This window comes from Emys orbicularis, chromosome 5, assembly GCF_028017835.1.
Source record: "Emys orbicularis isolate rEmyOrb1 chromosome 5, rEmyOrb1.hap1, whole genome shotgun sequence".
In the NCBI taxonomy this organism is placed as follows: domain Eukaryota; kingdom Metazoa; phylum Chordata; order Testudines; family Emydidae; genus Emys; species Emys orbicularis.
In genome coordinates this window covers 122,561,017-122,588,872 of record NC_088687.1, presented here as the reverse complement: position 1 = coordinate 122,588,872, position 27,856 = coordinate 122,561,017, and the positions used below count along the sequence as shown (strand labels likewise).

General features: G+C 43.5%; 1 protein-coding gene across 2 annotated transcripts in view; it reads left to right on the top strand.

Annotated features, from left to right (window-relative positions):
- AFAP1 (actin filament associated protein 1) overlaps positions 1–27,324 on the top strand; it is a 118,535-nt gene extending 91,211 nt beyond the window's left edge. Inside the window, exons 11-18 of one of the 2 annotated variants that reach the window (XM_065404910.1) lie at positions 2,651–2,796; positions 12,286–12,403; positions 14,024–14,281; positions 18,234–18,348; positions 20,892–21,056; positions 21,623–21,813; positions 22,602–22,763; positions 27,298–27,324. In XM_065404910.1, coding sequence (XP_065260982.1) covers positions 2,651–2,796; positions 12,286–12,403; positions 14,024–14,281; positions 18,234–18,348; positions 20,892–21,056; positions 21,623–21,813; positions 22,602–22,763; positions 27,298–27,324 — 1,182 coding nt within the window. The remainder of the gene's footprint in view (positions 1–2,650; positions 2,797–12,285; positions 12,404–14,023; positions 14,282–18,233; positions 18,349–20,891; positions 21,057–21,622; positions 21,814–22,601; positions 22,764–27,297) is intronic. The other variant, XM_065404911.1, reaches the window with a different exon arrangement.
- Positions 27,325–27,856: the final 532 nt, after the last annotated feature.

The window sequence follows — 27,856 nt, the reverse complement described above, 5'->3', positions numbered from 1 at the left end:
AGATTTGGCTAAGGAACTCGCTAGACCATTAATGTTGATTTTCAATAACTCTTGGGGCACTGGGGAAGGTCCAGAAGCCTGGAAAAAAGCTAATGTGCCAATTTTTAAAAAGGGGTAAACATGGTGACCTGGGTAATTATAGGTTTGTCTGTCTGACCTCAATCCTGGGTAAGATAATGGAGTTCTTATACGGGACTCTATTAATAAAGAATTACAAGGGTGATTAATGGAGGGTAATTAATGCCATTCAACATGGGTTTATGGAAAATAGATCCTGTCAAACTAACTTGATATCTTTTTTTGATGAGATTAAAAGTTTGGTTGATAAAGGTAGTAGTGTTGTAATATACTTAGACTTCTGTAAGATACATGACATTTTGATTAAAAAAACTAGAAAGATATTAAATTAATATAGCACACATTAAAAGGATTCAAACCTGGTTAACTGATCGGTCTCAAAATGTAAACAGGGATTCATCATTGAATGAATGTGTTTTTAGAGCGGTCCTGCACAGATAGGTTCTTGCCCCTATACTTTTTAACATTTTTATTAATGACCTAGAAGAAAACATGAAGTCATCGCTGATAAAGTTTACAGATAACAAAAAATAATTAGTGGAGTGGTAAATAATGAAGAGGACAGATCACTGATACAGAGTGATCTGGATCACTTGGTGAGCTGGAGCAAACAATATGCACTTTGAATATGGCTAAAGATAAATGCATACATCTAGGAACAAAGGATGTAGGTCATAGTTACAAGATGGGGGAGTCTATCTTGGGAAGCAGTAACTCTGAAAAAGATTTGGGGGTTCTTTTGGATAATCATCTGAACATGAGCCCTCAGCATGATGCTTTGGCCAAAAGGGCTAATGCAATCCTTGGATGCGTTGACAAGAATCTCAAGTAGGAGTAGAGAGGTTATTTTACCTTGGCATTTGGCACTAGTGTGATCACTGCTGGAATTCTGCGTCGAGTTCTGGTGTCCATAGTTCAAGAAGGATGGTGATAAATTGGAGAGTGTTCAGAGAAGAGCCACGAGAATGATTAAAGGGTTAGAAAAGATGCCTTATAGTGATTGACTCAGAGAGCTCAATCTACTTAGCTTAACAAGGAGAAGGTTAAGGGGTGACTTGATTACAGTCCATAAGTACTCCATGGGGAACAAAGATTTAATCATGGGCTTTTCAGACTAGCAGAGAAAGGTGTAACATGATCCAATGGCTGGAAGTTGAAGCAAGACAAATTCAGACAAGAAATAAGACATAATTTTTTAGCGGTGTGGGTAATTATCCCCATTGGAACAACTTGCCATGGGTCATGGTGGATTCTCCATCACTGACAATATTTAAATCAAGATTGGATGTTTTTCTAAAAGACATGCTGTAGGAGTTATTTTGGGGAAGTTGTGTTGCCTGTGTTATATAGGGGGTCAGACTAGATGACCACAGTGGTCCCTTCTAGACTTGGATTCTGTGAGTCCAAAGACCAAGAGAAGACAGCTACTGACAACCACTGAGCCAATTTGAGAGAATGCACTCTTGCTTAACACAGGGAATAGCTGTAAAATGGAAAACTACACTAAAGAGTTCCATAGTTGTATTATTTAATATCTTTGCAACAAATCCAAGGGTAGGAACAGCCCCCCCCCCCCCAAAAGTCAGAATAAAACAGCATAGGACATTTCAAATGAGCTAAAATAAGTTCTTTTCAGTGCTTATTTAAAAACAAACTTGAACTATGAAAAATGGCTCCAGGGTAGCTCTATTGACTTTTTATTGGTTAAAATTGGAAACCTTAGATAAAGATAACATGTAGTGGCATTTGTAAGGAAACTAGTGGGAGGCAAACTTTCATTTTCAGACTCTGGTCAGATACTTTGAACACTCAGGTTTTCTTAAGTGCAGATCAGATCAGTGTCTTGTCCTTGAAGAAGGGTCATGCTACATATGCCCAGTACAGGTTATTTGGATGACGATTTACAAGAACAGGAAATGAATGAAGTGTAATATAAAGAAGAGGAACTACAGTAAAGAAATGAGATAAAGGAAAAAATCTTTGAATCTGTTACATTGAGTAAAGAAACTTAAAGTAAATAAATATTGAAATGCCTATAAAATTGCATGACATTTTTCAAAAACTGAAAATCATTCCGTTTCAAAAACTAAAAAACTAGAATGATTTCCACAATTTTAATGTGTCCCTCCCCCCCATTTTTCAACCTGCTTTAGTATTTCTTTGTCCAAGGTTATCCTGCCTTTACAATTTGGACAAGTTACCTTTCTTAAAAGCTTAGCCTTGTAGTGGAAAACATTTGTCTCAGCTTTCTGAAATCTAAAATTAGCAAGGTGCATACCTAGATACACTGGCTTCATGCATTTGTTTTCCTTCTTTTGCTGGAACTGTTCGTATTGCTTTACTCCGTAATCTATTAACATGTTGCTTTAAATGTGTTCGTTATGGCAGAATAACCTCAGTGAATATTACTTTTTGTTAGCATAGTTTGGCAAAGGTGATCCAGAGCCTCACGTGCATCATTATATTAACATGTTAGTAAAATAAAAGCATAATTATGAAGTAATTAATACTAAAAAGCCTGTTGTTTCAGTAATAATTTATGAGTTTATATAAGATCTTCTCATCATCATAGGCTTCATCATCTGAAGACATGGGCAGATGGATTGGGATTTTACTGGCTGAAACCGGTTCATCTACAGATCCTGGAGCCCTGCACTATGATTATATTGATGTGGAGATGACTGCAAGCGTCATACAAGCTGCAAAACAGACCTTCTGGTAAGATGCATTAAAAGCAATTTAAGGGCGTTTTCAGTAATTTCAGAATTTGCAGCCTTATGTTAGTTCTAATATCAAGAGACCTTATCAAACCTTCCCTTTTTTGCCAAGATATTAAACTCTTGAGGGATTGAAATCTTGAGTCTCTTAAGCATTCGAGATGTGTTTAAGATTATCTTGCTGGCATCCGGCTAAGTATTACAAGAGAGGCAGAATATGTCCACTTTTATGATGTATTCAACTCTCACACTTATAGTGTAAGAGGAATCTAGTAATTAGGTGCTATTTTAACCCCTTCTTTCTGGCAGCCCTAAAGCTTTAAATGATCAAATAAGTTGAAGCTTGGCCACAATTCAGTCACAATAGTTTACGCTGGTTATATTCACTTTCCAAGTTTTAACAGAACTAATGTAAATTCACAGAATTGGTTTAGCCCTCAGTACTCAGCAGAAATACTGGTTTTATGTGTCATTACAACAACCTGTAAACCACTGACCCTCCTTTGTCCTGTGACTGCAGAGGTGTGAATTGCCCACTTCACCTTAAATGGTCTCTTGCAACATGTGTTTACCCTTAAACTAACTGGTCAGAGTGGTTAAGCACTGTTATAAATTGCCCAGGGAGATTGTGGAATCTCCATCACTGGAGATTTTTAAGAGCAGGTTAGACAAACACCCGGCAGGGATGGTCTAGAGATCAGTGGTTCTTAAAACTTTTTTTTCCGCGGACCACTTGAAAATTGCTGAGGGTCTCAGCGGACCACTTAATGATCTTTCCAAATGTTTCACAGTGTTTGAAATGGGCCATCCTGATTATCACTACAAATGTTTTTTTTTTCTCCTGCTGATAATAGCCCACCTTAATTGATTAGTCTCATTAGAGTTGGTATGGCAACACCCATTTTTTCATGTTCTTTGTGTATATATATCTTCCTACTATATTTTCCATTGCATACATCTGATGAAGTGGGTTTTAGCCCACGAAAGCTTATGCCTAAATAAATTTAGTCTCTAAAGTGCCACAAGTACTCCTTGTTCTTTTTTCCAAATGTTGTTTGTACCATTAGCTAACTATTGTGAAGCGCTTTGGATAAAAGCGCTATATTAAAAAAAAAAACCTTAATAATAATTAACGTTTTTTTGTTCTACAAATAAAAGCACATAACTCACATTTTAATATCAGTAGTCTTACCTTTCTAATGCGATGGATGTGCCCTCTCTCCCCCGCCACAGCAGCCCCTGAGCTGGGGCTGGGAAGGAGGGGGTCTCTCCCCCGCCACAGCAGCCTCTGAGTTGGGGCTGGGAAGGAGGGCCGTCTCCCCGGCAGCCACAACCCTGGAGCTGTGGAAAGTTGCCTCGTTCTCTGGCCGCTGAAGCCCTGCACATCCCATATTCCCCCCACCCCCTCTTCTCACCCCACTGCCCCTCCCACCTACCCCCTATCCCCCCCAAGGCCACCACCTCACCTTACATGTGTGTCTTCTCCAGGGTCCAGGCACCTAATTAGTGGAGCCACACCTGCATGGCTCCACTAATTAGGTGGGTGGCCCTTCATTCTCTCGTGTGTGGCTGCCCAGGCGCGCATCTTAGACGGAACTATCTGCGGACCACCTGAATGGAGCTCACGGACCACTGGTGGTCCGCGGACCACAGTTTGAGAACCTCTTGTCTAGATAATACTAAGTCCTGCCATGAGTGCAGGGGACTGGACTAGATGACCTCTCGAGGTCCCTCCCAGTGCTGTGATTCTACAATCTCTCCCACCTTGTATTTAGCTGTGGTACTCTGATTACCTTTCCCAGACCTGAAGAAGAGCTCTGTGTAGCTCAAAAGCTTGTTTCCTTCACCAACAGAATTTGGTCCAATAAAAGACCCACCTTGTCTTTCTCATAGACCCACTACATCCAGTTGTTCCTTGCTGAAGATTAAAAACTCACGGTTGTGAAATTCACACCAATACATGAATTCGATACACAATGCAGATTTTGTTAGTATACGCCTCATGACAGCAAAGTGTGGCTAGAAGATATCTTGGCCAGACGGTTTACTAGGACTTTATAAACATGATCCTGCAAGGTGCTGAGTGCCCTCAACTCCCATTGAAATTACCGGGATTCAGCACTTTGTAGAATCAAGCTCAATATAGCCATCATAAATAGGAATAGACTAAAAATACATAAAGGGTGAAAACCTAGTCTAGCTTTCTGTTGGAAAAACTGTACTCTCACCAGTGAAGGGTCAGGAGGGCTGCAGTGCAGAAGAATGAGACACTTCATTCATGCTCTAGTTTTAATGGCTTTTGATAGAAATCAGGGTTGATTCATCTCTTACCACAATCCTATTTTTGTCAAATCCAAGTAATTTTGATAGAGTCATAATGCAGTTAATTTAGACGCTTGTGCTTATATATGTTTTGAAGTTAATAGGGCTCAAAAAAGCTTTTCCTGTGACACGCATTTTTCACTTCCATCAGCATCCAGTGATAACCACATGTAAGAGAGAAGCCGGATGGAAATGTTTTTGCCTGAATACTGCTTGGCTTTCATTTTATGAACAAATGTGATATTAATTGAAACCAAGTGAAAAAAATAAGTGCAACTCAACCACATATTAGAAAGGAATGCCAAACCTAACTTGCAAAGTCATAAAAATTCCCTATCAAGTATTTGTTTAAATTTGTCGTACCACAATAAAGTGAATGTAAGAGCTTATCTGCAAGCAACCTAGGGCATGTCTCTTTTAACTTCTGATCCAATTATTCTTGTAAAATTAGAAGGGGAAATGAGAAATGACATGGCCTTTCTTATCCATCCACACAGCAAAAACTCTCGCATCTCAGTTACTACAACATCTTTCTCTCTAGCCTCAAGTAATGCAGTCTTGCCTCATTCATATCCATTCAGAATGCTCCTGCAAAGATCACTTTTCTACCCTATCATTGTTTTTGTTTTGTATTATCATAGCACCTGGGAGCCCCAGTCGTGGACCGGGGCCCATTTGATCATGTCACCCCTCTCTTTGCATCCCTCCACTGTTTTCCCCCCTTCTCTATCACATCAAACATAAGCTGTGTGTCTTCACTTTCCAGGCTCTTTGTGGCCTATCCAATCCTGCCTATCATCTCTCCTTTGCTATCAAGATGTCAACTCTCGCCTCCAGTCGACCCATGATGCCAGACTCTGTCACTTGTTACATTTTCAAACAAGTACCTTTCTGCTTTATCCCATGCTGCCCCTCATGCTTGGGAGGAGCTCCCCATAAACATCCATAAAGTTACCTTCAAAACTCTCTCTTGCTGTGATGCCTACAATACATTTGACAACAGTTAGACTGTTGGTGTGTTGAGACCACTGCCTATCATGTTTGACTAGCATCATCTCATTGTTTCCTTGCACTCCCCCCGTCCCTTCTTGTCTTATACTTAGATAGTACCATATTTGGGGCAGGGGCTGGCTATATTTCTAAATATAGTCCGGAAATATTTGGGTAGTGTTTCTCATTAAGGACAGCAGAAAAAAATGTTGGAGTTTCTTGACAACACTTTTGTTTTTAGAGCTATGATACAGTTAGGAGCATTTTTACAATGGTGAATTACGATTTTTTCCCCCCTGCAAACTCTCATCTCATGATCATCTTGTCCAGTTAATCCTAATATATTTTTTAAAAATGCTCCTGTGGAAGAAGACATGATAAAGTTCAGGTTGAAGGATTCATCGGCGGGGGGGAGTGTCTAAAGTCAGATGACAGTGGAAAACTACTTACAAAGGCAAGACCTGATTCTGTAAATACTTACACATGCCAGTAACTACATACATGGAGTTTGATTGGACTATTCCTCTTTATAAAACTATTCAATTACTTACGTTTTTGCTGGATCAGGACCTCGGCCAGATTGTGCACATTAATTCTCTAATCTGGCATTTGATTTATAGAGAGATACCAGGTTTATATTTTCAAAAGCAATGTGTAATAGCTTCTGATTATAATCAAAGACTGTGAGCAGTGTAATACTTCAAAACATACATTATGGCACTAGTTATTTTCTCAGTTATTTTACAGCTTGATGTGACATTTGCAGTATGTTCATTCTCCTGAGAATCAGATCCTGAAATGTAGTGAAGGCTTTCAACTTCCTGCTGAATTAAGTGGGAATTGAGAATACTTAGTACCTTACCATGCTCTAAATGCTGACAATGATTAGTTAATATTATTAAAATCTATCTGCAGAAAACAGTGTTCCTCATTCTACACAATTGGAATAAAATATAACATGTTTGGCAGGCTTTCCCCACATTATTTATGACCCCTATGGAGAAACAAAAGACCCATCTACCTTACGGCATGATTTTATTGTAATTTATTAATGTCAACTTCAGAAATTGAATAGTTCTGTTGCGAATCTTTGTTTTCCTTCTTATCTCTTTTTATGTACTTGAATCTTAAGGATCTTTGGGGTCTCGTGTTACAAGGGCTGTTTGTGAAAGCAACTTCCTCTCTGAATCATAGTTCTTCTTCGAGTGCTTGTTCATGTCGATTCCATTTTATTTGTGTGCGCACCCAGTTGTCAGAGACTTTTCCCTTAGCGGTATCCATAGGGTTGGCTGTGGCACCCCCTTGAGTGCCGCGCTCATGCGTTGGTATATCAGGCGCCACCTGCCCTACGCCCGCTCAGTTCCTTCCTCCTACAGCTGTGGTGGTTGCTCGGAGCGCCTCGCTCCCTTGCCTCACAAGTGATCAGCGGTTCTTTCCATTTTGACTTTGTGTTCCGGCTGTAAATAGTTTTGTTTATTATAGATTAGTTAGTAAATAGCTGTTAAGTATGGTAGTTAGTCAGTTACGGTCCTGGCGGGGACTTTGCCCCAGGCGGGGCATGCCCCAGTCACTGGGTTTTAAGCCCTGCGCTGACTGTAATAGCCCTATGCCTGTTAGTGTCTCACATGGCAGCTGTCTGAAGTGCCTGCGGGAATCCCAGGTTAAAGGAAAGTGTCGCATCTGTAAGAACTTTTGTCCTAGGACACAAAAAGAGCACAACAATCATTTGAGGGCCCTCCTCCTGGAGGCTGCTCTTCGCCCAGCCTCGGAGCCGGCCCAGTCGCATGCAATGCCCAGCATTTTGGCTTCGGTGCGTAGAGCACCTCCGGCACTGGGCTCTGCCCGGCACTGATCCCCTTCGCTGGTGCCCATGATGTCTAAGAAGCGGGACCCAGCACCAAGCAAGACGGACCAAGAGGCATTGGGTAAAGGACCCTGTTTGGGCCACCTGCCCACACCGGAGGCGCAAGGGAGCATGTCCCCGAGGGGACCTCCTACCCGCCAAGGGATCTGACTCCAGGGAGCAGTAGGGGACCTGGACTGATGGCAGAGTCAACACCTTCCCAGGTCCTGGTGCCCAGAGAGCAAAGGACTCTCCCACTGTAGCCAGCACCGCGTGCGGTGATGGACCCAGCAAAGGCTCCCTACTTGGGCAAGCCAGCCATGAAAGCCTCCCAGAAGGCAAGCGAATGCCGCTGATCTCCGGAGCCGAGGCAGAGCCCTTTGTCGCCACGCCCCTGGTCTCTGCATCAGCCCACTTCACCAGTTTGCTGCCACAGATGGCCGACACCGCGCTCCCAGTCTCCAGCTTCATGTCGAGACTCACCCAGAGGGAAGTGCCGGTCGCTATATAGTTGGCAGTGGTCAGCTTCGCGCTGACCCTCTCCACACCGGCGATCACCGTCACCTAGACCACGCGGATGCTCCCCAACACCGTGCCGCTCCCACTACTCCCTGCACCGGTCTGTGTACTTGAGGCACTGGTCACCCACGGCGACGGTTAGCTGCCAGACTCAGGCCCTGGTCACCGGAGGAGGATTCCTCGAGCACAGAGAGGGAATTCAGCCCCTCACCGAGACAGCACCGTTGCGAGTGGGTTCCTGAGGTTGCATCCACCTCAGCAATGCCGCTCTGGCCCTGCTGCCAGGACAATGGCCTTATTGGAATGCCTGGGGCGTGCCGGTTATGCTGATGCCCCCATCTCACCAATCGTCAGTCGACACATTGGACAAGTTCCAATTGGCACTGGGCTTAGTGCACGAAGCGCTAGTAGACGCTGAGGTGGAGGGACAGGTGCCCACCCTGAGACCCCCTTTCCCCTGCGGGGGATGATGCCCTGGGCCCCCCGCCCTCCAGCGGTTCCTTCTTCCTCCTCCTCTCCAGACAAGGCTGTGGTGGGGCCCTCCTGTGCTAGCCCACCAGATGACTTTAAGGAGCACCAAGCCCTGATACAAAGGGTAGCCACTAACTTAGGCCTAGAGGCAGAAGAGATGGCGGAGCAATCAGACACAACTCTGGTTTCCAACACCTCAGACCTGGGCTGGGGAGCCCACCTGGGCGAGCTCAGTATACCAGGCTGCTGGTCGGGGGGTCAGCCACTTCCTCCACATAAATGTCAGGGATCTCAGGGTGGTTTGCCTGGCCTGTAAGGCTTTTCGGTCCCACTTACAAAGCAAAGTCATTCAAGTCCTGACGGACAACACCGCCACAATGTTTTATATCAACAAGCAGGGTAGAGCCAGGTCATCAGCCCTCTGCCAGGAAGCCCTCCAGCTCTGGGACTTCTGTATGCAGCATGCCACTCATCTCATGGCAGCGCATCTCCCTGAACCAGGAACATATTGCCAGATCGTCTCAGCAGAGCCTTCTCATCTCGTCATGAATGGTCACTCCACCCCGAGGTGGTCAATGGGATCTTCCGAAAGTGGGGATCTCCCCAGGTGGACTTGTTCGCGACTCACCAGAACAGGAAATGTCACCTGTTTGCTCGTTTCGGAGGGTCGACTCCTTGTCGGACACCTTCCTACTTCCATGGTCGGAGGCTCTGTATGCTTTCCCACCAATGCCATTGCTTCACAGAGTCCTCATGAAGATCAAGCAGGACAAGGCCAAAGTTATCCTGATAGCCCCGGCTTGGCCACACCAACACTGGTTCAGCACGCTAATGGACCTGTCGGTGACGACCCCGATGCAGCTGCCCCTCTGACTGGATCTCCTGTCCCAGAATCACAGCAGGCTCGTGCACCCGAATCTGGCAGTGCTGCACCTAACAGCTTTGTTGCTGCATAGTTAACTGCTGACGAGCAGGAGTGCTCAGCCTGCGTCCTGCAGGTCCCACTGGTTAGTAGAAAGCTCTCCACTAGAGAGACCTACCAGGCCAAATAGAGACGATTCTCGTGTTGGGCCTCGGCCCAAGGGGTTAGGCCCAAGCAGGCCTGCAGTCCATCCTGGAGTACCTTATGCATCTCAAGCTCCAAGGCTTGTCCCTTTCATCAATTAAGATCCACTTGGCCACCATATCAGCCTTTCATCCTCTTCCCAGGGCAGGTTGGTCTTCACTTATAACATGACAGTCCGGTTCTTGAAAGGTCTAGAGCGACTCTAACCCCAGGTCTGGGACCCAGTCCCTCCGTGGGACCTGAATCTGGTGCTCGCGCGGCTCATGAAAGCTTGCTTCAAGCCCTTGGTGTCCTGTTCCCTTCTTCTGCTCTCCTGGAAGGTGTCATTCCTGGTGGTGATAACTTCTGCCCGCAGTGTCTCCGAGATTAGGGCACTTACCTCAGAGCTGCCCTATGCAGTTTTCTTAAAGGACAAGGTCCAGCTGCGGCTGCATCTGGCTTTCCTGCCCAAGGTGGTTTTGCAATTTCACACAAGCCGGGACATATTTTTGTCAGTCTTCTTCCCAAAGTCTCATAAGTCTGAGGAGGAGCGTAGGTTGCACTCCCTGGACGTCAGGAGAGCGCTAGCCTTCTACATTGAGAGGACCGAGCCATTTCGCAAGTTGACGCAGTTGTTCATCACAGTGGCAGATAGGATGAAAGGTTGTCCAGTATCCACCCAGAGAATCTCATCTTGGATCACTGCCTGCATCCGTTTTTGCTATGATCAGGCGAAGGTGCCTCCACCAGCGATTGTAAACGCCCACTCAACTAGAGCGCAAGCTTCGGCGGTGCCCTTCCTGGCCTATGTGTCAATTCCTGATATCTGCAGGGCCACCACCTGGTCATCCATTCATATGTTCATGTCTCACTCTGCGCTTACCCACCAAGCCCGAGACAACGGGCTTCAGTAGAGCGGTATTACAAGCCGCACGTCTGTAAACTTCCAGCCCACCTCCAGGGATACTGCTTGTGAGTCACCTAGAATGGAATAGACATGAGCAAGCACTCGAAGAAGAAAAAGCGGTTACCTACCTTTTGTAACTGTTGTTTTTCAAGATGTGTTGCTCATGTCCATTCCATTACCCGCCTTCCTGCCCCTCTGTCGGAGTTGCCAGCAAGAAGGAACCGAGAGGGCATAGGGTGGTGGCGCCTGATATTCCGCTGCATGAGCGCGGCAGTCAGAGGGGTGCCACAGTCAACCCTGTGGATACCGCTGAGGCAAAAGTCTCCGACAACTATGCACGTGGGCGCGCACACACCTAGAATGGAATGGACATGTGCAACACAGCTCGAAGAACAACAGTTACGAAAGGTAGGTAACTCTTATTTATTGCTACTTGGGGCCCAAATCTGCAAGTTGCTCCACATGGATAGACCTTTGTTACCACAAGGAGCCTCACTGAAGTCAGTCAGGATCCCACAAGAGCTGGATCAAAATTGTTCCTTTTTTTAAAATTAAAACCATTCAAAACTATAAAAAAATGTTTCAATTTCAGAGTTTTCACACGCCTGTGTGAGAGACAGCTGGAGCGCACGCTCATCCAGGCAAGGAGTCCGGAGAACATGACAACATGTCACAATCGGTCCCCAGTCAAAAGTTACACAGCAGCAAACCAAAAATAAAAATAATTTGAAAACATGCACAAACCATTTCAAAAGAGTCTAAGAAAAGTTTTCATATAACTGAAAAAAGGAATTGGAACCTAAAAGTTGTCACGAAAATGTTGTTTTCAAATATATGCTGTCTTTTGCCGGAAGAAAAAATAATTTGAAAAATTTTGATCAGCTCACGGTTCCACACACACAGCATTTTGCAGGATTTGGACCTTGGTTTGCTCCAGTTCCTAAAATGATTGTAGTAAAGTCTTGGGTCACTTCCCCTCCCCCTCCTTCCCCCCCAATGTGCATGCACACCTTCCTCATTCTATCCTATATAGACAAGGCGGAAATTTTTATTGAGGTCTGGCAAATTGGTTTATATCAGCAGATTCACATGTAACACGATAGAACAGCTACAGCTGTTTCCATCCTGGCTTTCACACAGTCCTACACTTTCTCTTATGATTATGGTACAGAAACGTATGTTGCGATATTGGATGTTAGCAGCCAGATCTGAGTAAAATACAGAGCTTTATTTTCTTTTCATGGAGGTTGCAGAAGGAGGAAAACTATCTATAGCTTTAATACAAAGAGAAAAGCTATGTGCTTCCAGAACGGGCAGATAATCAAATGTGGGTGTAGCACCATTGAATCATCATGAAGACTAAGCATCAAGTGGTGTTTTTTGTTTTACATAGTTTTATGAACAGACGTGTTATATCTACTAATCCATATCGGGGAAGCACTGCCAATGGCTACGCATGTCCCAGTGGAATGGCACTTCATTATGATGATGTTCCCTGCATAAATGGATCGGTAAGAATTTAATTTTTACAGTGCAAATGGCTTATATGTGTTGAACACAAGGACACCTGAAAACTGTATTACCTCATTGAGTGCCATTGGGCAGATTCCAAATGAACTCAACTTTTCTACTCTTTATAATCAGGAACCACAAAACCTCTCCCTCATCTGGAGACTTTTGGGGGAGTGGGACATATTGTTTAAATTAACTTGTTCATGAGCCAGCATATATTTATACGAACAGCTGCCTGTTGATCAGTTTGTGCCAAATCCATTAATAAAATCCTTGAAAAGAAACATTCATTAGACCAAGGCAAAACTCAGGGCTTGATTGTGCCAGGCCCTGTGTTGGGTGTTGTAAGTTGTGAAGAAAGTGCAACAAGCCGTCAGACCTCACTCTGTGCTCCCCTGCAGGAATATGGTACTACCCAGGGAACAGCTGACAGTGGGGCTATCCATCTCCAAGGCGGGGCTTCCACTGACAGTTGGGCTATTCATCCCAAAGAGAGCAGGCTGAGGGCAAGGCCGTGATCCCACCCCACCCTCTGAATTAGCCTGCAGAGCTGGTCCTGTGTAGGAGTGTGTGTGTGTGTGTGTGGGGGTGCATATTTGCACACAGTGGCACGTGGTCTCTAAACATTTGTTTGGGGGTGCTGCAGCTCAGCATAGTTCCTAATTTGGGCGTTGTCTTAAAGGCAGATTTGAGATCTTAGTCTGAAAATTGAGAGAAATGTACAGAAATTCCAGGCATAAGCTGTCACAAACAAGTGCAATCCTCTCTCATGTCATGACATGTCAGAGGAGTAGGGGAGTAGGATACACCGAAGTGTTTGGTGAGTGGGATGCATGTGTAGTTCTTGGGTGTGCTTGGGACTGTATCTGAGGAGGGCACTCATGCAGACAGGGTGGATTAAGGAAGGATCTTGGGCATGCAGACCCACGGCTTCTTTTAAGATTAAATGAATGAATCACTGGGTGAGTGTTATTGAGTTTTCCATTTTTATGGAAAGAGGAAATGGCTTGGAGCTATTTTAGATATTTATTTAGCTAAGTAATGCTTTTCCAACAAATAAAATACAATGCTAGTGCACAAGCAGCTGATAGTTCCTGAAAAGACACATGGCCTCAAGAAAAACCTCACAGCTTTTGATAGTTGCCAGGTCTGAAAATCTGTACTACCAAGCCAGGTTTAGCAAAATATGTCCTAGAGATTTTCCTGAAGATTCATCTACGTTACACAGGAGTACCCCACTATTGTCCTATCTTATACAAGGAAGTAATTATCAACATCTGCACTGTAGCACCTTCTTTCTCAGAATTACTAAATGGAAAGTAATAATAATAATCAAGTAATAGTATAAGGCGTAACATCACAATCCCCTTTTCTCTGCTTAACAGAAAACACAAGAAAATTCAGGTTATGAAATAGGTAACACAATCCTCTCTTTTCCCCAGTCATCCGAACATGCCATAGCTACCCATGTCTTTCTAGACCGGTTTGGCTCAAATGTCAGGAAAATCTTGCTAAACTCAAACGGTTTTAATGATTCTAAATAACCTGCTTATGCTTTAATTTTGCATAGGTTCTGCATGATGTTTTGTTTACTAACAGCAAAAGTGTGTGTGTTGCAGTGGGAACTTGAAGATGGCTTTCCTACTTCTCGTAGCAGAAACATGGGAGAAGAAGTGCTTTATGATAACGCAGGCCTGTACGATAACTTGCCGTCTCCGAAAATCTTTGCACGCTATCCACCTGCTGACAGAAAAGCCAATAGGTTATCTACTGACAAACTCTCTTCTAACCATTACAAAAGCCCTGTCTCATCCAATCTGTCCTCTGCTCAGTCTGTCACTAACACCTCTGCTGTGGGGAGGGGATCTGGCTCTCAGGTACTACAATGTTTAATACTGTAACAAAGCCTTTTACCACAATTCTGTTTGTATCTGGGACTATTTCACTGGCCTGGTTTTAACACTAGAATGCTTGCAACTTAAATGGGCCCACTACAAGTAAAAGAGTTTCACCTAGATTGTAAATTCTGAAATAGAGGTGCTGTCTTCCTGTTTGTCCATCAAATGTCTGCTTAGCATGTTCTTGGTGCTGTACCTAGAGCCAAGACAATCAATAGGCATAACTTTCCAAACAAAATTTAGCCGTATAACGGCAGGCCTTCCTCTGGCTTTAAGTTGGCTTCAGCATATTTCCTATTGGGGGTTTCAGCACAGCTTGCCACTGTAACAGAAAATATTACATATAAATATTTCAGGGGCTAGAATGTGCAACAGTTGCATGTGCAAATTTCTGTGCACCATCCTTTGAAACTTTGGCTCCCTAAATTATTTGTTTTTATTAGATAAAATACTTGGCATTTTAGTATTAAGTGTGGTACTAGTTTACTGAAACATACAGTGCAACTACATTTAACTGTCTGCCCTGTTGCTTTCTTCCCTGGAGAAATCTAAGATTCCCTGTTCGCAGTCATAAGCTATGTTACCATATCTGAATCCATTGCGAAGGACAATGCATGCAATTCTCAATCAGGTTATTAGCCTAATTTAAAGAGACTAGTAAAATGAAGGTAGTCTTTTACTTGTTTGATGTATCTGAAATAATATGTATTACTTACCTGACCATTAGTTTGGTCTAATTATGCATACAAAGCTACAAATCTAATGTTAGAACCAGAGATGGGCCTGAGCAGCAAAGTTCAGGGTTGTTGGTTTAGGCCCATCGTTTCTCGGATTAAAATAGAGTGCGGTAGTAGGTTAGTCTCTGCACCACCAGTTCAGACTTTATTATTGGTATATTTCAAAAGCATCTAGAAACAAATAAACAGAATATGTACTGTAAGGAACATATGTGCGGGTACAGGTGTGTGAACAAATGAACCTTTGTACAAGAATCACATGCAGTGGCTTTTAGATTTAAAAGATTTAACAGAGAACCTTTATTCATTGTATTGCAAAGGGGAAAGTGTTTGAAATAACATAGGCATCGCTGTATGCTTCAACCAAAACCATATTTTTCTCATTCTAATTTAAAAAAATTATACTTGACTTTTAAATCCAAGCCTCCTACGTTCATGCTGTTTGTATGTGCAGGGAGGCCAATTCTCTACCTTTTATAGAGCAGTTGAATCCTTTATTTAATAAGTAGTAAAGACATTCACCCCTTTGCAGAGGGTCAGTACAAAAGCTATGCACCATTTAGGTCACACTTAAGCCTTCAAAATAGGGTTCAAAAGATAGTTTAAGTGGCACTTGTCTAGATCTTTTGCCAGCCTTTGGTATAAGGGTGAATTTCACTCTAAGGTTCACAAATCCCTATTCAGTCATTTTAGGAATACCTGGGCCTAGACTACATTAGAAAGGGTTTACCAGTACAGCTATAATGGGAAACACTCCTACTGTAGACTCAGTTTATGCTGGCAAAAGTGTGTTGTTGCAAAATAAGCTACACTGGAAAAAGGACTTTTTGGTCTTTATAATTGGGGCTTTTACCAATGTAGAAAGGTTGCAAATGAAATCATGTCCCTAACCAACATTGCTATGCCATCAAACATTTCTAGTGTAGATCTCATCGAGCTGACCAGTTAAAAGAAAATTATAGGGATGTTTTTAGTACTATGACCTTGTTTTAGCCAGTCAGTTTGCATGTCTAGTGAAGAAGCTGCTATTTTGACTGAGTGTCTTGTAATGAATTATTCTGCAATACTGCTCTGAAAAATTAGATAATGTTTCAAGAGTCGGATAAAATGACAGAAGCAGCATAAAATTTACGTCAGTTTTCTTTAATGGAAAAAACAAGTGAGAAAGAAAAGGATAATTCTGACCCCTGTATTCAGTCATGCACACCTGCAACAGGAAACCCACATGCTCTCCTGGCAGTATTGCAAACTGCTCTCCAGTAATTAAGTGCCAGATTCTGCCACCCTTACTCCCCTCAAGTACAGTATCTTATGCTGCGCATGGCCCTGTTGAATTCAGTGGGGCTTCTTGGTCGGTTAAGGAGCTACTCAGCCTGAGTGAGGATGACAGAAACGAACCATAAATAACTTGCTTGTCGGATTCTATTTGCAACCCGGTGCTCAGGTTGCGACAAGGAGTAGCAATAAATACGAAATTAGGAACTTGACCACATAAGGAAATATTCTATAGTATGGCATGAAGAAAATGTTCTGTGAATAGACAGGGACTATGTCTTTGCATACCATTCAGCGAAATTATCTGGTACAGCTCACTACTGTACTGTTTCTATATCCTACTATAAATGTCCAGTAGTTGCTATTAAAAGCCCACATTTACAAACAGTTACTAAATGTGAACTGGGCTCTGATTATATTCCTTTGTACCCAGGATGCACAAGTTAATTTCATCCCTATCACTACATCTTGCAGGGGGTTCAGTTTCAGTCTTTTCTTTCGGATGGGACCAGTGCCATGGTTATCCATAGCTTTGTCATCGCCCGGATAGAGTGCAGCAATGTATTCTACTTGGGGCTGCCCTTCAACACTGCGTGGAAGGTTCAGTTAGTCCAGAATATAGCAACCCATTGAAACAGGGCAGGCCACTGCCATGTCATAATACTGTGTTCTGTGCTCTGCACTGGCTCCAGTTCCTATTTTGGGTACAGTCCAAGGTGCTGATTATCATCTCAAAAGCCCTAACTGCCCTATGACCTGGCTATCCTATTGCACTTTGCAGAACTTGTCATTGGCCAGAATGCTCTTGTCAGGGGCGGCTCCAGCTTTTTTGCCGCCCCAAGCATGGCAAGCAGGCTGCCTTCGGCGGCGTGCCTGTGGGAGGTCCCCGGTCCCGCGGATTCGGCGGCATGCCTGCGGGAGGTCCGCCGGTCCCGCAGCTTCGGCGTACCCGCCGCCGAATTGCTGCCCAATCCACGGGACCGGCGGACCTCCTGCAGGCAAGCCGCCGAAGGCTGCCTGGCTGCTGCCCTCACAGGGACCGGCAGGGCACCCCCCGTGGCTTGCCGCCCCAAGCACGCGCTTGGAGCGCTGGTGCCTGGAGCCGCCGCTGGCTCTTGTTGTCTGTCTGTGTGGTTTCATTCCTAGAGGCTGACAGCAGAGTGTTCTCCGGGGCTCTGACATGTTCTTATCTTGTCTAGTAGTTAGCTAGAGCTTATGTCTAGCCACTTTAAGGGTGTGGTACAAAAACCACCTTAATTTTGCCTTTTTCAGTGAGCTTGCTTTGTTGGAGGTACCCTAGGAGAGTATCAGTTGATTAACTCCTTGTGGATGAAGTTGTGTGGTTTTAATTATTTAATTTGGAAATGGCATCCATGTACTATAGCAATGCAATTCCTAGGAAATGCACCTAATGAGGACCTGTAATACATAAGCAACAGTTTAAAATTGTACCTCACTGTGAGTGGGCAAGGCTGAAGGTTCTACAGCTTCTTGTGATGGGTATGAAAATAATGTGCATCCCTACTATATTTTTAAAGGGCTTTGCAATAGAAAATTGTTACAAAGTACCAGTTAGCTCCATTAGAGCATCATTCTTAAAATGTGCCAGTTTTGATTAAAAAAAAAAAATGAACAAATTAGCAACAGTGATGCCGTCACAGATGGAAGAGGAAGAGAGGGAGAATCTCATAATTCCCAGTGACTGCCAGCCTCTGATCTTACTGAATAGGCAATTCTCAATGATACAGTCTCTAGAGGATGCACTGTTTCCAACAGAATCAATTAAGCATATGAACAGCCTCCTGGAAGGCAGGCAGTTTTAAACAACTCTTTCAAGCTTTGCTCTTGGTGAAAGTGTTACTATGGCACCAGCTGTACAACAATAGTTACCATTGCATAAATATTTTGTTTTCAAACAGTTTAAGGGCAAAAAAAGCCCTGCAACTGCAAATGGGATCTTGGGAAAAGGAAGAATTTTAAACAACCAACAGAAGAAATCTGAATCAGCGTCAAGTGTGAAACGCACAGCATCGAGTAAGTGCATCTCTTAACGATCTTGCTTTGTAACTTTGGGCATTAGGAAACATGACATGTCTTTCCCGCTAGCACGCAAGGTAAAGACCAGACTGGTGGTGCTAGCAGGTAGATTCTTGTAGTAACCATCACTTTGGAAAGACAGACTGAAGATTTGATTCTGAACTGACTTACATCAGAGTCAATGAGGAGTAGTAACTATATTGAAGTCCATGTAAAACTGGTGTGAAATCAGAATCAGTCCTTGTATCTCTGGTTATCATTTTATTAACATATGGAATCATTAGGTAAACGTCAGCTGTGTGCTTGGAGCTGTATAAATGCATAAGTGCATATGATCTCTCCCTTGAGAATTTTATAATAATCTAAAACAGGCACACACAAAAATAACTGGTTCAAACACATAATTCATTGGCTGCTGGTATGAATTTTTGAGATCGTGGCAAAAATGTTGAAGCAGTAGGCCTCTCTTTTCAAAACCTATCTTACTCATAATTTCTGTAATAAAATGTAATTTTTCAAAGATATTAATTATACAGTCATATCCATTCTAAAGCTCCAGGAACATTTGAACAGGTTTTGCGGGTCTCAAATCTAAGATTAAAATTGAACTGAATTGTGTAAATTGAATAATGAGCTTCTCTGGCCTCCATCAGTTTTTAACGTTCCACTATTCCTAAGAGCATATTTGTCCGTCTTTGTTATGTTCCCCTCTTAGCATTTGAAATGGTAAAAATGCATATTGGGACACCTGAGTATTTTAAAATGCTCAGAGGGATTTTTTAAAGTACACTTTGAGCACACAAAAGCTGTTTAAACAAAATTTGTGACACTAAACACCTCTGTCTGTCTGTCTGTCTGTATTATACTGAAGTATTAATGCTCATATTGTTGCTCTTGCAACTTATTTTGGGACATTGCATTTTTACTAACTTTGATGACATATAATGGTGACCAAAGTGAATAATAATTTTGTTTTGTCCTAAACTCAGCAACCTAAAAAGTAATTCTAGTAGCCTTATGTGGTGGTCTGGCATTTTTAATCAAGAAGAAGGGAAGCCAGGAGAACTTTCAAGAGTACAATTTTCTTGCCTTAGGATGAAATGACCAGCCTTAGCACTTAGACTGTTGAATTTCAAGCTTGTTTTTCATTTAGTAACCTCAGTAAGTACTAGCACCCTCTTCTCTTACCTCGAGATTTTTACTTGGGAGGTTCTGTTATTACATTTCTCATGCCAGGGTCTTCTGGAAAAGTTCTAGGGGCCCAGCCTGGTTGCAGTACTACTATAATATAAATGTTTAATAATGATAATAATACAGATGAAACTAATGGCATTTTATAAAAATGTAATAGTGTCTTACAGAAATTAATCTATACTAGTATGGGATTAATAATCTAAACATTTAATTCTAGATTTGGAAGGTTATAAAATGCTTTGACATGTTGTGGAGTTCAGTAGGTTTGAAATATAGAAAAAAATCTTCTGAGGTTCAGTCCCCGTTGTGCAGGAAAGGGGTGTGTGAAGATCTCTGATTTAAAGATGTCAGAGGAGTCTGGGCCAAGAAGTTTCCTAGGCAGAGGAAAAGAGGGTGAGACATCTGCCATTTCGTCAGAGTCTATCCTTACTGGGAGAGAAGAGGCACATGTCTGGGGACCTCAGCCTTTGCCCGGGGTGGAAGTGAAGGAGCAGCAAAACTGGAAATTGGGAGTTTTCCAACTTCATTATTCAGTTAAGTCTCAGGTCAGAGATTGAGGGCTTGTCTATACTACTGGCCGGATCGACGGGCAGCGATCGATCCAGCGGGGGTCGATTTATCGTGTCTACTATAGACGCAATAAATCGACTGCTGATCGCTCTAGCGTCAACTCCAGTACACCACCTCAACGAGAAGCGCAAGGGGAATCGACGGGAGAGCGTCTCCTGTCGACACACTGCACTGAAGACACGGCAATAAGTAGATCTAAGTACGTCGACGATTAACGTAGCTGAAGTTGAGTAACTTAGATCGATCCCTCCCACTCACCCACCCCACCGTAGTGTAGACCAGCCCTCAGTCTGGATAAGCAGAGGAAAAGTTTTGCATACTTATCAGAACCTGTTTTGTTTGCACTCTCAGGCAGGAATTCTTAGAACAGGTGTCTTGGAAGGTGTCTGGTATTTTCCATTTCTTCCAGAAAGTTCTTGAAAATAAGTCTTTCTCACATTATTTCAGCATTTGTGCTTCAGATCGCAGCAGGGATCAAGAAGTGTGGGAAAAGCCAGTGAAAACAGAAAAGAAAAAATGTTAACCCAACTTTCTCAAACATTGCAAAAGATTTTGGTGGGGTTGGATTTGATGACTAGATGAAGGGTTGTTTCACTGCTTATTTTATCCAAAGAGATCAGAGGGGCCCAAGTCACAAAGTTGAGAGCAGGAAGTTACAGGGGTGTTTATATGTTGTTTGTCCCATCTCAAATTCTAATTAGTGATGTTCCTATATTCTGAGCCATTCAGAGAAGGAGTTAATAAAATCATCATTACTCTTTAATCTTTCTGTATAGATGCAGATCAGTACAAATATGGCAAGAACCGCGTCGAGGCAGATGCGAAGAGGTTACAAACCAAAGAGGAGGAGTTGCTAAGGAGGAAAGAAGCTCTGAGGAACAGGTTGGCTCAGCTCCGAAAAGAAAGGAAAGACCTGCGAGCTGCCATTGAAGTTAATGCTGGTATGAGGTGCTTTATTGTGTGAGAGCCCGGCACTCTGAAGAATTCTAGCTAACCAAATGGAATTCTTTCCTGAGGCCTGGAATGTATTTTTCAAAAATCCAAACTGCTTGTTACAGGTGTAACATGAGGTACAGTTTTTGTGTTAAAATATATAAAATTAGACTATAATTGCTATACAAATATATTTGTGCTATTAGCGCATTTAACTCCAAAATACGCTATCACAATTATCAGCAACTCACAGAGAAGTAGGAAAGGTCACCTTTTTTTTAAAATCACTGGCTACTTCCATTTTTGTGGTACAGAGACTAACGGAAAATTAACATGGCTAGAAACTGAACAGGATGGTGCCCCAGGACAGTGCCCCAGATGAAGCACTGAGCATTGTCTGAAGTGCAAAACATCTTACTTGAATGAGGCTGAAACCTTACAGTGTGTGTAGCTGTTTGGGTAGCCAAGCATTTTAAAGCATTTGTTCCCTGTTTGTAAATAAGTGAACCCTGTTTAGCACTGAGTCCATCAGCTGTAGCCTGCTGTTGGAATAGCACCCGTCTCTGGATTTCAGGCAGGAAGACTCAAGTGATTCTTGAAGATAAGTTAAGGAAGCTGGAAGAGGAATGTAAGCTGAAGGAGACGGAGCGTGTTAATCTGGAGTTGGAACTGATTGAGGTGAAAGAGAGCCTGAAGAAAGCCTTGGCTGGCGGTATCACACTGGGATTGGCAATCGAGCCCAAATCAGGAACCTCAAGCCCACAGGTACGTCCACAGCTGAATGATTTCAGAAAAGCTCCCAACCATGTGGGGCTCAATCCTATGAAATGGGATTCCTACATCCAGGAAAGTGACTGGGTGCTGAGAGTGTTCAGCATCTTGCAGGATCAGGCATCTGATCTATAGAGCTTGGCTGCTTTCTTTTCATGGGCTTATTTTGAATTATTTCCATTGCTCGCCTGCAGCTGGTGTCCTCTTCAACAATGACATTGAATCGATATGTATGGAATTATAGGGAACATGTGATACCATTTGTATTGTGGAAGTGCCTAGAGGCCACGGCCACATTGTGCTAGGAGCTGTACAAACATATAATAAGAGACAGTCCCTCCCCCAAAGAGCTTAACCTCTCTAGACCTTTAATATCACAAGGGTCAATATGGACAAAATTATTGTGTTGGTTCAATGGTCAGTTATTGTGTTGGTTCACTGTTCTGGCCCACCTCGTCACTGTTGTTCAGTCATTTAGAGGGAACTGAAGCAGCCATCATAGAGTATATAACTATTTACTTTCTTTTGTTTTGCTTATTCAGGAAATGGGATTTGCTGTCCTAATGAGTGTAGTTCATGTTTGGAAAGGATTGTCTGTCAATGTACTTTTCATAACTTTAAAACAATACTTGTAGTTTTCTGCAGTTCTAAATTTAAATAAATAATATTTACATGAATATTTGGGAAAAAATTTACCCAGTTGAAGATTTTTATTTTTATGAATATTTTGGAGGAAACATTGCCCAGTCTGAGACTTTCATTCTGTCTGCTCTGTCCGTCAGTCTCCAATTTTCAAGCATCGAACTCTGGAAAACTCTCCTATCTCCAGTTGTGATACAAGTGATACTGAATGTTCAATACCAGTGAACAGTGCAGCAGTGCTGAAGAAACCTCCTTCATCAAGTAATTCTCCGTGTCGAGGCCACGTCCTTCGAAAAGCAAAGGTAAGAAGATCTATTGTTTGACTTTCTTCTTCTGTCCCTGTCCCTCATGACATGTTTCTCATCTCTCCTTTATTCATGGGGAGAGAAAGATTGGTTCCTGCTGCTTGAATTTCTAAGGGTGAAATTTCACACCAGTATAGAGGGCTGGCCCAAGGTCTACATTCACATTAAGTAGTGTATGGTTTCATGCTGATCCTCTGTACAGGGATTAATTTCATTCTGATGGGGTAAATTTGGGGAAGCAGATGACAGAACAGAAATACTATATTAAGATGATAGATTTGACTCTGTATCTCTCTCTGTTCTTTTATGGAGTTCGCTGTAAATGGCCTGTGATACAGACTGGTCCTTTACTCCCTTCACCATTACCCTAATGGGTTTAGTCAATAAGCATTTAGTGTCATTGTTAAACCCAATGCTTTAGTAATCAAAAGAATATCAGATATAATCACTGCCAGCTGATGCATGAGCTAAATAGTTCTAGGCTGTAGTAATTGAAAATGTACTGTGCAAGCAACCACTCTTGCTGTACAATTAAAGTAGAAATCCGTTGAATTTAATTTGTTCTGACCAGCACCTGGATGAAACTTTGCATTCCTACCCCATTAATATAGTCTTTAATAGACGTGCTACTTGTGCTTTATGTTAAATGAGATTTTCATGACAGTTCTCTGAGCCTGGCTGAATTGGCTAGTTAAGGTATGTTACTGAACAACTCGTACAGCATGTAGAAAGGAGTGTTACTGCTGGCATGGGTCTGAGATCTTTGTGTTGTTTTGGTCCGTTCATTGCTAACTACAGTTATAAACAATACTCCTACACATCTGTTCTTCATAGTGCACTCCATTATTCTGTCTAAAACAACCATATTTGTTGTATTGTAGGAAGCATTTTAACATTTCATTGATGCTAAGTTATATATTTTTCATTCATTATATACGTTTGCAGTGTTGACAGCAGAATTTACAAACAAATGCATTTTAGCAAAGCATTAGTGAGGGAACACCATCCAGTAGCTAGGACATGCAACTGAGAGTCAGGAGAGCTGGGCTCTCCTGCTCTGCCACAAACTTGTCATGTGACATAAGGCAAGTCACTAACCCTATCTGTGCCTCAGTTTCCCCATTTCTGAAAAGTAAAGTTCTTGGGATGAAAGAGACTATATATTAGCAATGTATTTATTCACTTACTGATGTATTTTACAAGCTACAAGAGTTGCTCAGAATAGTGCCATGCAGCAAAATCTGCTCTGTTAGTTGTGAATAGAAGATTTAAAGAACAGTATTGGTTAATCAGAGTCTCTTCTGGAAAAATCTTGGGTGTAGGATTAGACTATTTAAAAGAATATGAAGCTACTTTTCTATCAATGGAAAATAATTCCACATACTGAATTCAGATTTAACAGCTGTTGCCACCTTTTCATAAAACCTCATACTCCAAATATTAACAGTGAAATTTAGCTGAATTAGATAATACGACCCAAACTGTACTGAGCTCATTCACAACTAGATACAGCCAAATTCCACCATCAGGTATGCATCTGCAACTCACATTAATTTCAATGGGAGTTGAATGCACAAATATGAGGGTGGAATTTGGCACTTAATGTTTTGGCCTTGTGTAGTTATGAGTAAGCCTAGAGGCCCATTTGGCCCTTAATGATTTGACTAATCAGTGGGAGTTGTATGTGAGCATCCGGAGAGTGGAATTGGTTCAGCATATGTAACCTCCCTCATAGTGTGTGGGAGGTGAGGCAAGTTTCATGTCTGTGCTAACTCTAAAGTTCCTAGCAATGGATACGTTTCACAATAGGTAGGATGTGAATGCGTAAGCTAGGGTTACCATTCGTCCGGATTCCCCCGGACATGTCCGGCTTTTTGAGCTAAAAATAGCGTCCGGGAGGAATTTGTAAATGTCCGGACTCCCCCCCCGGATGCAGAGCGCGCGTGGCTAACTGGGCAGCCGGCCAGATGGTGCCACTTACATGGGGCTCTGACAGCCAGAGAGAGCCCCTCCTCCGCTTCCCCTGCAGCAGAGATCACTCCCTCCCTCCCTCCCTGCATTCGCAGATCGCCTCCGGCAGTCTGGAGCTCCTCCCCCGCTCGTCCTCCACTGCTGCCCAGCGTGCCGGGACGAGCGGCAGGGTAAGGGGGCCAGGGGGTCGGAGAAGGGGCAGGGAGGTTTTGGAGGGGGCAGTCAAGAGACGGGGGGGGTCGGGAGTTCGGGGGGGGGCTTCCTGGGGGGGGTGGATAAGGTTTTGAGCAGTCAGGGTACAGGTAGGGGGTAGGATCCTGGGGGGCAGTTAGGGTGGGGGGAGGGTCTCAGGAGGGGGCAGTCAGGGGACAAGAGGCAGGGAGGCTTAGGTAGGGGGTGGGGTTCTGGAGGGCAGTTAGGAGCAGGGGTCCCAGGAGGGGGCAGTCAAGGGACAAGGAGCGGGGGGGGGGGCTGTCAGGGGGCAGGAATGGGGAGAGGGATCAGAGCAATCAGGGGACAGGGAGCAGAGTGGTTTAGATGGGTCAGGAGTTCTGGGGGGGGGCTGGGGAGTGGTTGGATGGGGCGTGGGAGTCCCAGGGGTCTGTCTGGGGGTGGGGGTGTGGATAAGGGTTGGGGCAGTCAGGGTACAGGTAGGGGGTAGGGTCCTAGGGGGCAAGTTAGGATGGGGGGAGGGTCTCAGGAGGGGGCAGTCAGGGGACAAGAGGCAGGGAGGCTTAGGTAGGGGGTGGAGTCCTGGGGGGCAGTTAGGGGCAGGGGTCCCAGGAGGGGGCAGTCAGGGGACAAGGAGCAGGGGGAGGGTTGGGGGTTCTGAGGGGGGCGGGAAGTGGGAGGGGCTAGGGCGGGGCTCCTCCCGTCCTCTTTTTTGCTTGCTGAAATATGGTAACCCTACGTAAGCCCTGAAAATTTTGGATACTTATCTGATCCGCTTCATCTTTTTATTTCTACCCCTTGACTGCCTCCATTCTTACTCTCTTTCCCCAGCTCTGTCCATTCTGTGTCCGACCCCTGGTGTGCTGACTCTCTCTGCTATGAGCCCTTTTATCTGTTACTTCCCTCATTTGAGTGTTATATGGCACAATGTAACTTCAGGGCTGCGCACACTCTGCTGGAGTGGCTGCTCTCTGCAGATCTCCCATGCTTTGGGGCCTGTCTGGTTAGAGACTAGTCTAGCGCACATAGTGCACTCTGAAAGGGGAAGCAGGAGGAATTAGAACAGAGCAACCCATCTAGCAGAGGGACTCTCAAACCTCTAGCCCCCTAATAGAAATATCTTGACAATACAGGAGCCCGAGGGGGTGTTCCAGAGAGTAACGGAGTCGGGGAGCGGCTTATGCTTAACGAACCAACTCAAATCTAAAAGTTCAGACTCGGGGGCCTGTTCTGTTCATGCATCCCTAAGGGCAGGGCCGGCTCTAGGCCCTGCCTAAGGGACACCAGCTATGGGTCACCACGGGTGCTCTGCCATGACTGTAACATCAAAAAGGATCATGCAGTTGGAATGATGCACCTATTTATCTTAACAAGATAAATTATTGCTGTCAAGCAACAGCAAGATAGTTGCCGGTTGTCAGTGAGAAAGACCTCTTAAAGATTATGGAATGAGCGACAAATTCAGGAATCCAGCATCAAGCCCAATTAGCGTTAAAAAAAACTTTCTAACATAAGGATAATTTAGTTAAGTATCAAGGGAGGTTGCAGAATCCCCTTGTTGAAGGTTTTTAAGAACCTGTTAGACAAACATCTGTCAGGGATGGTCTAAGTTTACTTGGGCCTGCTTCAGCACAGGGGCCTGGATTAGATGACCTTTTGAGGTCCCTTCCAGCCCTACATTTCTATTATTCTGTCTCTGCAGTGGAAATGGGGAAGAAGAATCCCCCCCCCACACACACACACACTTCTGAATCAGTTGTGTAATTGCTCCACAGATAATACTTCAGACCAAAGACTATGGCTGCATGGCTTTAGCATGGCCTCAGCCCATCCCTGCCTCATGTCCCATGCCTTTGTTCAGGGAGGTCTGCAGAACTGGGTCATGCACTTAACTTCAGTACCCAGAAACATAACAGAGCAAATAATTAAGCAATCAGTTTCAAACACCTAGAAGATGATAAGGGATAAGTAACAGCATGGATTTATCAAGAACAAATCGTGTCAAACCAACCTAATAGCTTTCTTTGACAGGGTAACAAGCCTTGTGGATAGGGAGGAAGTGGTAGATATGGTATATCTTGAATTTAATAAGACTTTTGTTACGGTCTCACATGACCTTCTCATAAACAAACTAGGGAAATAGAACCTAAATGGAGCTACTATAAGGTGGGTGCATAACTGGTTGGAAAACCATTCCCAGAGAGTAGTTATCAGTGGTTCACAGTCAAGCTTGAAGGGCATATTGAGTGGGGTCCCACAGGGATAAGTTCTGGGTCAGGTTCTGTTCAATATCTTCATCTCTGATTTAGATAATGGCATACAGAGTACATGTATGTATAGACACATAGATTTCTATAATATTTCCCCATCTTTTATTTTTCCCTTTTAGGAATGGGAGCTGAAAAACGGAACATAAGCATTACAAATTTGTTTACTTTGCTTAAAGGCCTTGCTTCATATGGACCAAGACGTGGGCTGCAAAAGACTCATCTGTAAAGTGGTGTCAAGTGACAAGGTTTTATAATTATGTTCAGTTAACAGTAGCTTGGCCTTCATTTGACTGTACTCTTTCTACTGTATTACTGTGTAACTGAGTGTGCCCCTTTTTATTGCCTGTAACTCTTTATTTCCAACTTTATTTGTAAAAATCTTAGTAAAAAGGAGCATATAGTTGCAACTGAAAGTTTACATTGCTGAAAGAGGTTAAACCAACAATGTAAATGACATTGCATCAAAAGTCCTGAATGGAAATCAAGACTGGTGCACGCTTTGAGACCCAGATGAAATAATATAAATTTAGATATGTTGTACTAGTAAGGCTAATTTTGACTTTCAGAATTCCACCACCTGAGAGAGGACTTTTCACAAGCTTGCTCGTTAGGATTCATTCAGCTGTTACCTGTTCACTTGGCAGGAGATCGAAGGAATGTTTCCACAGGAACGACATG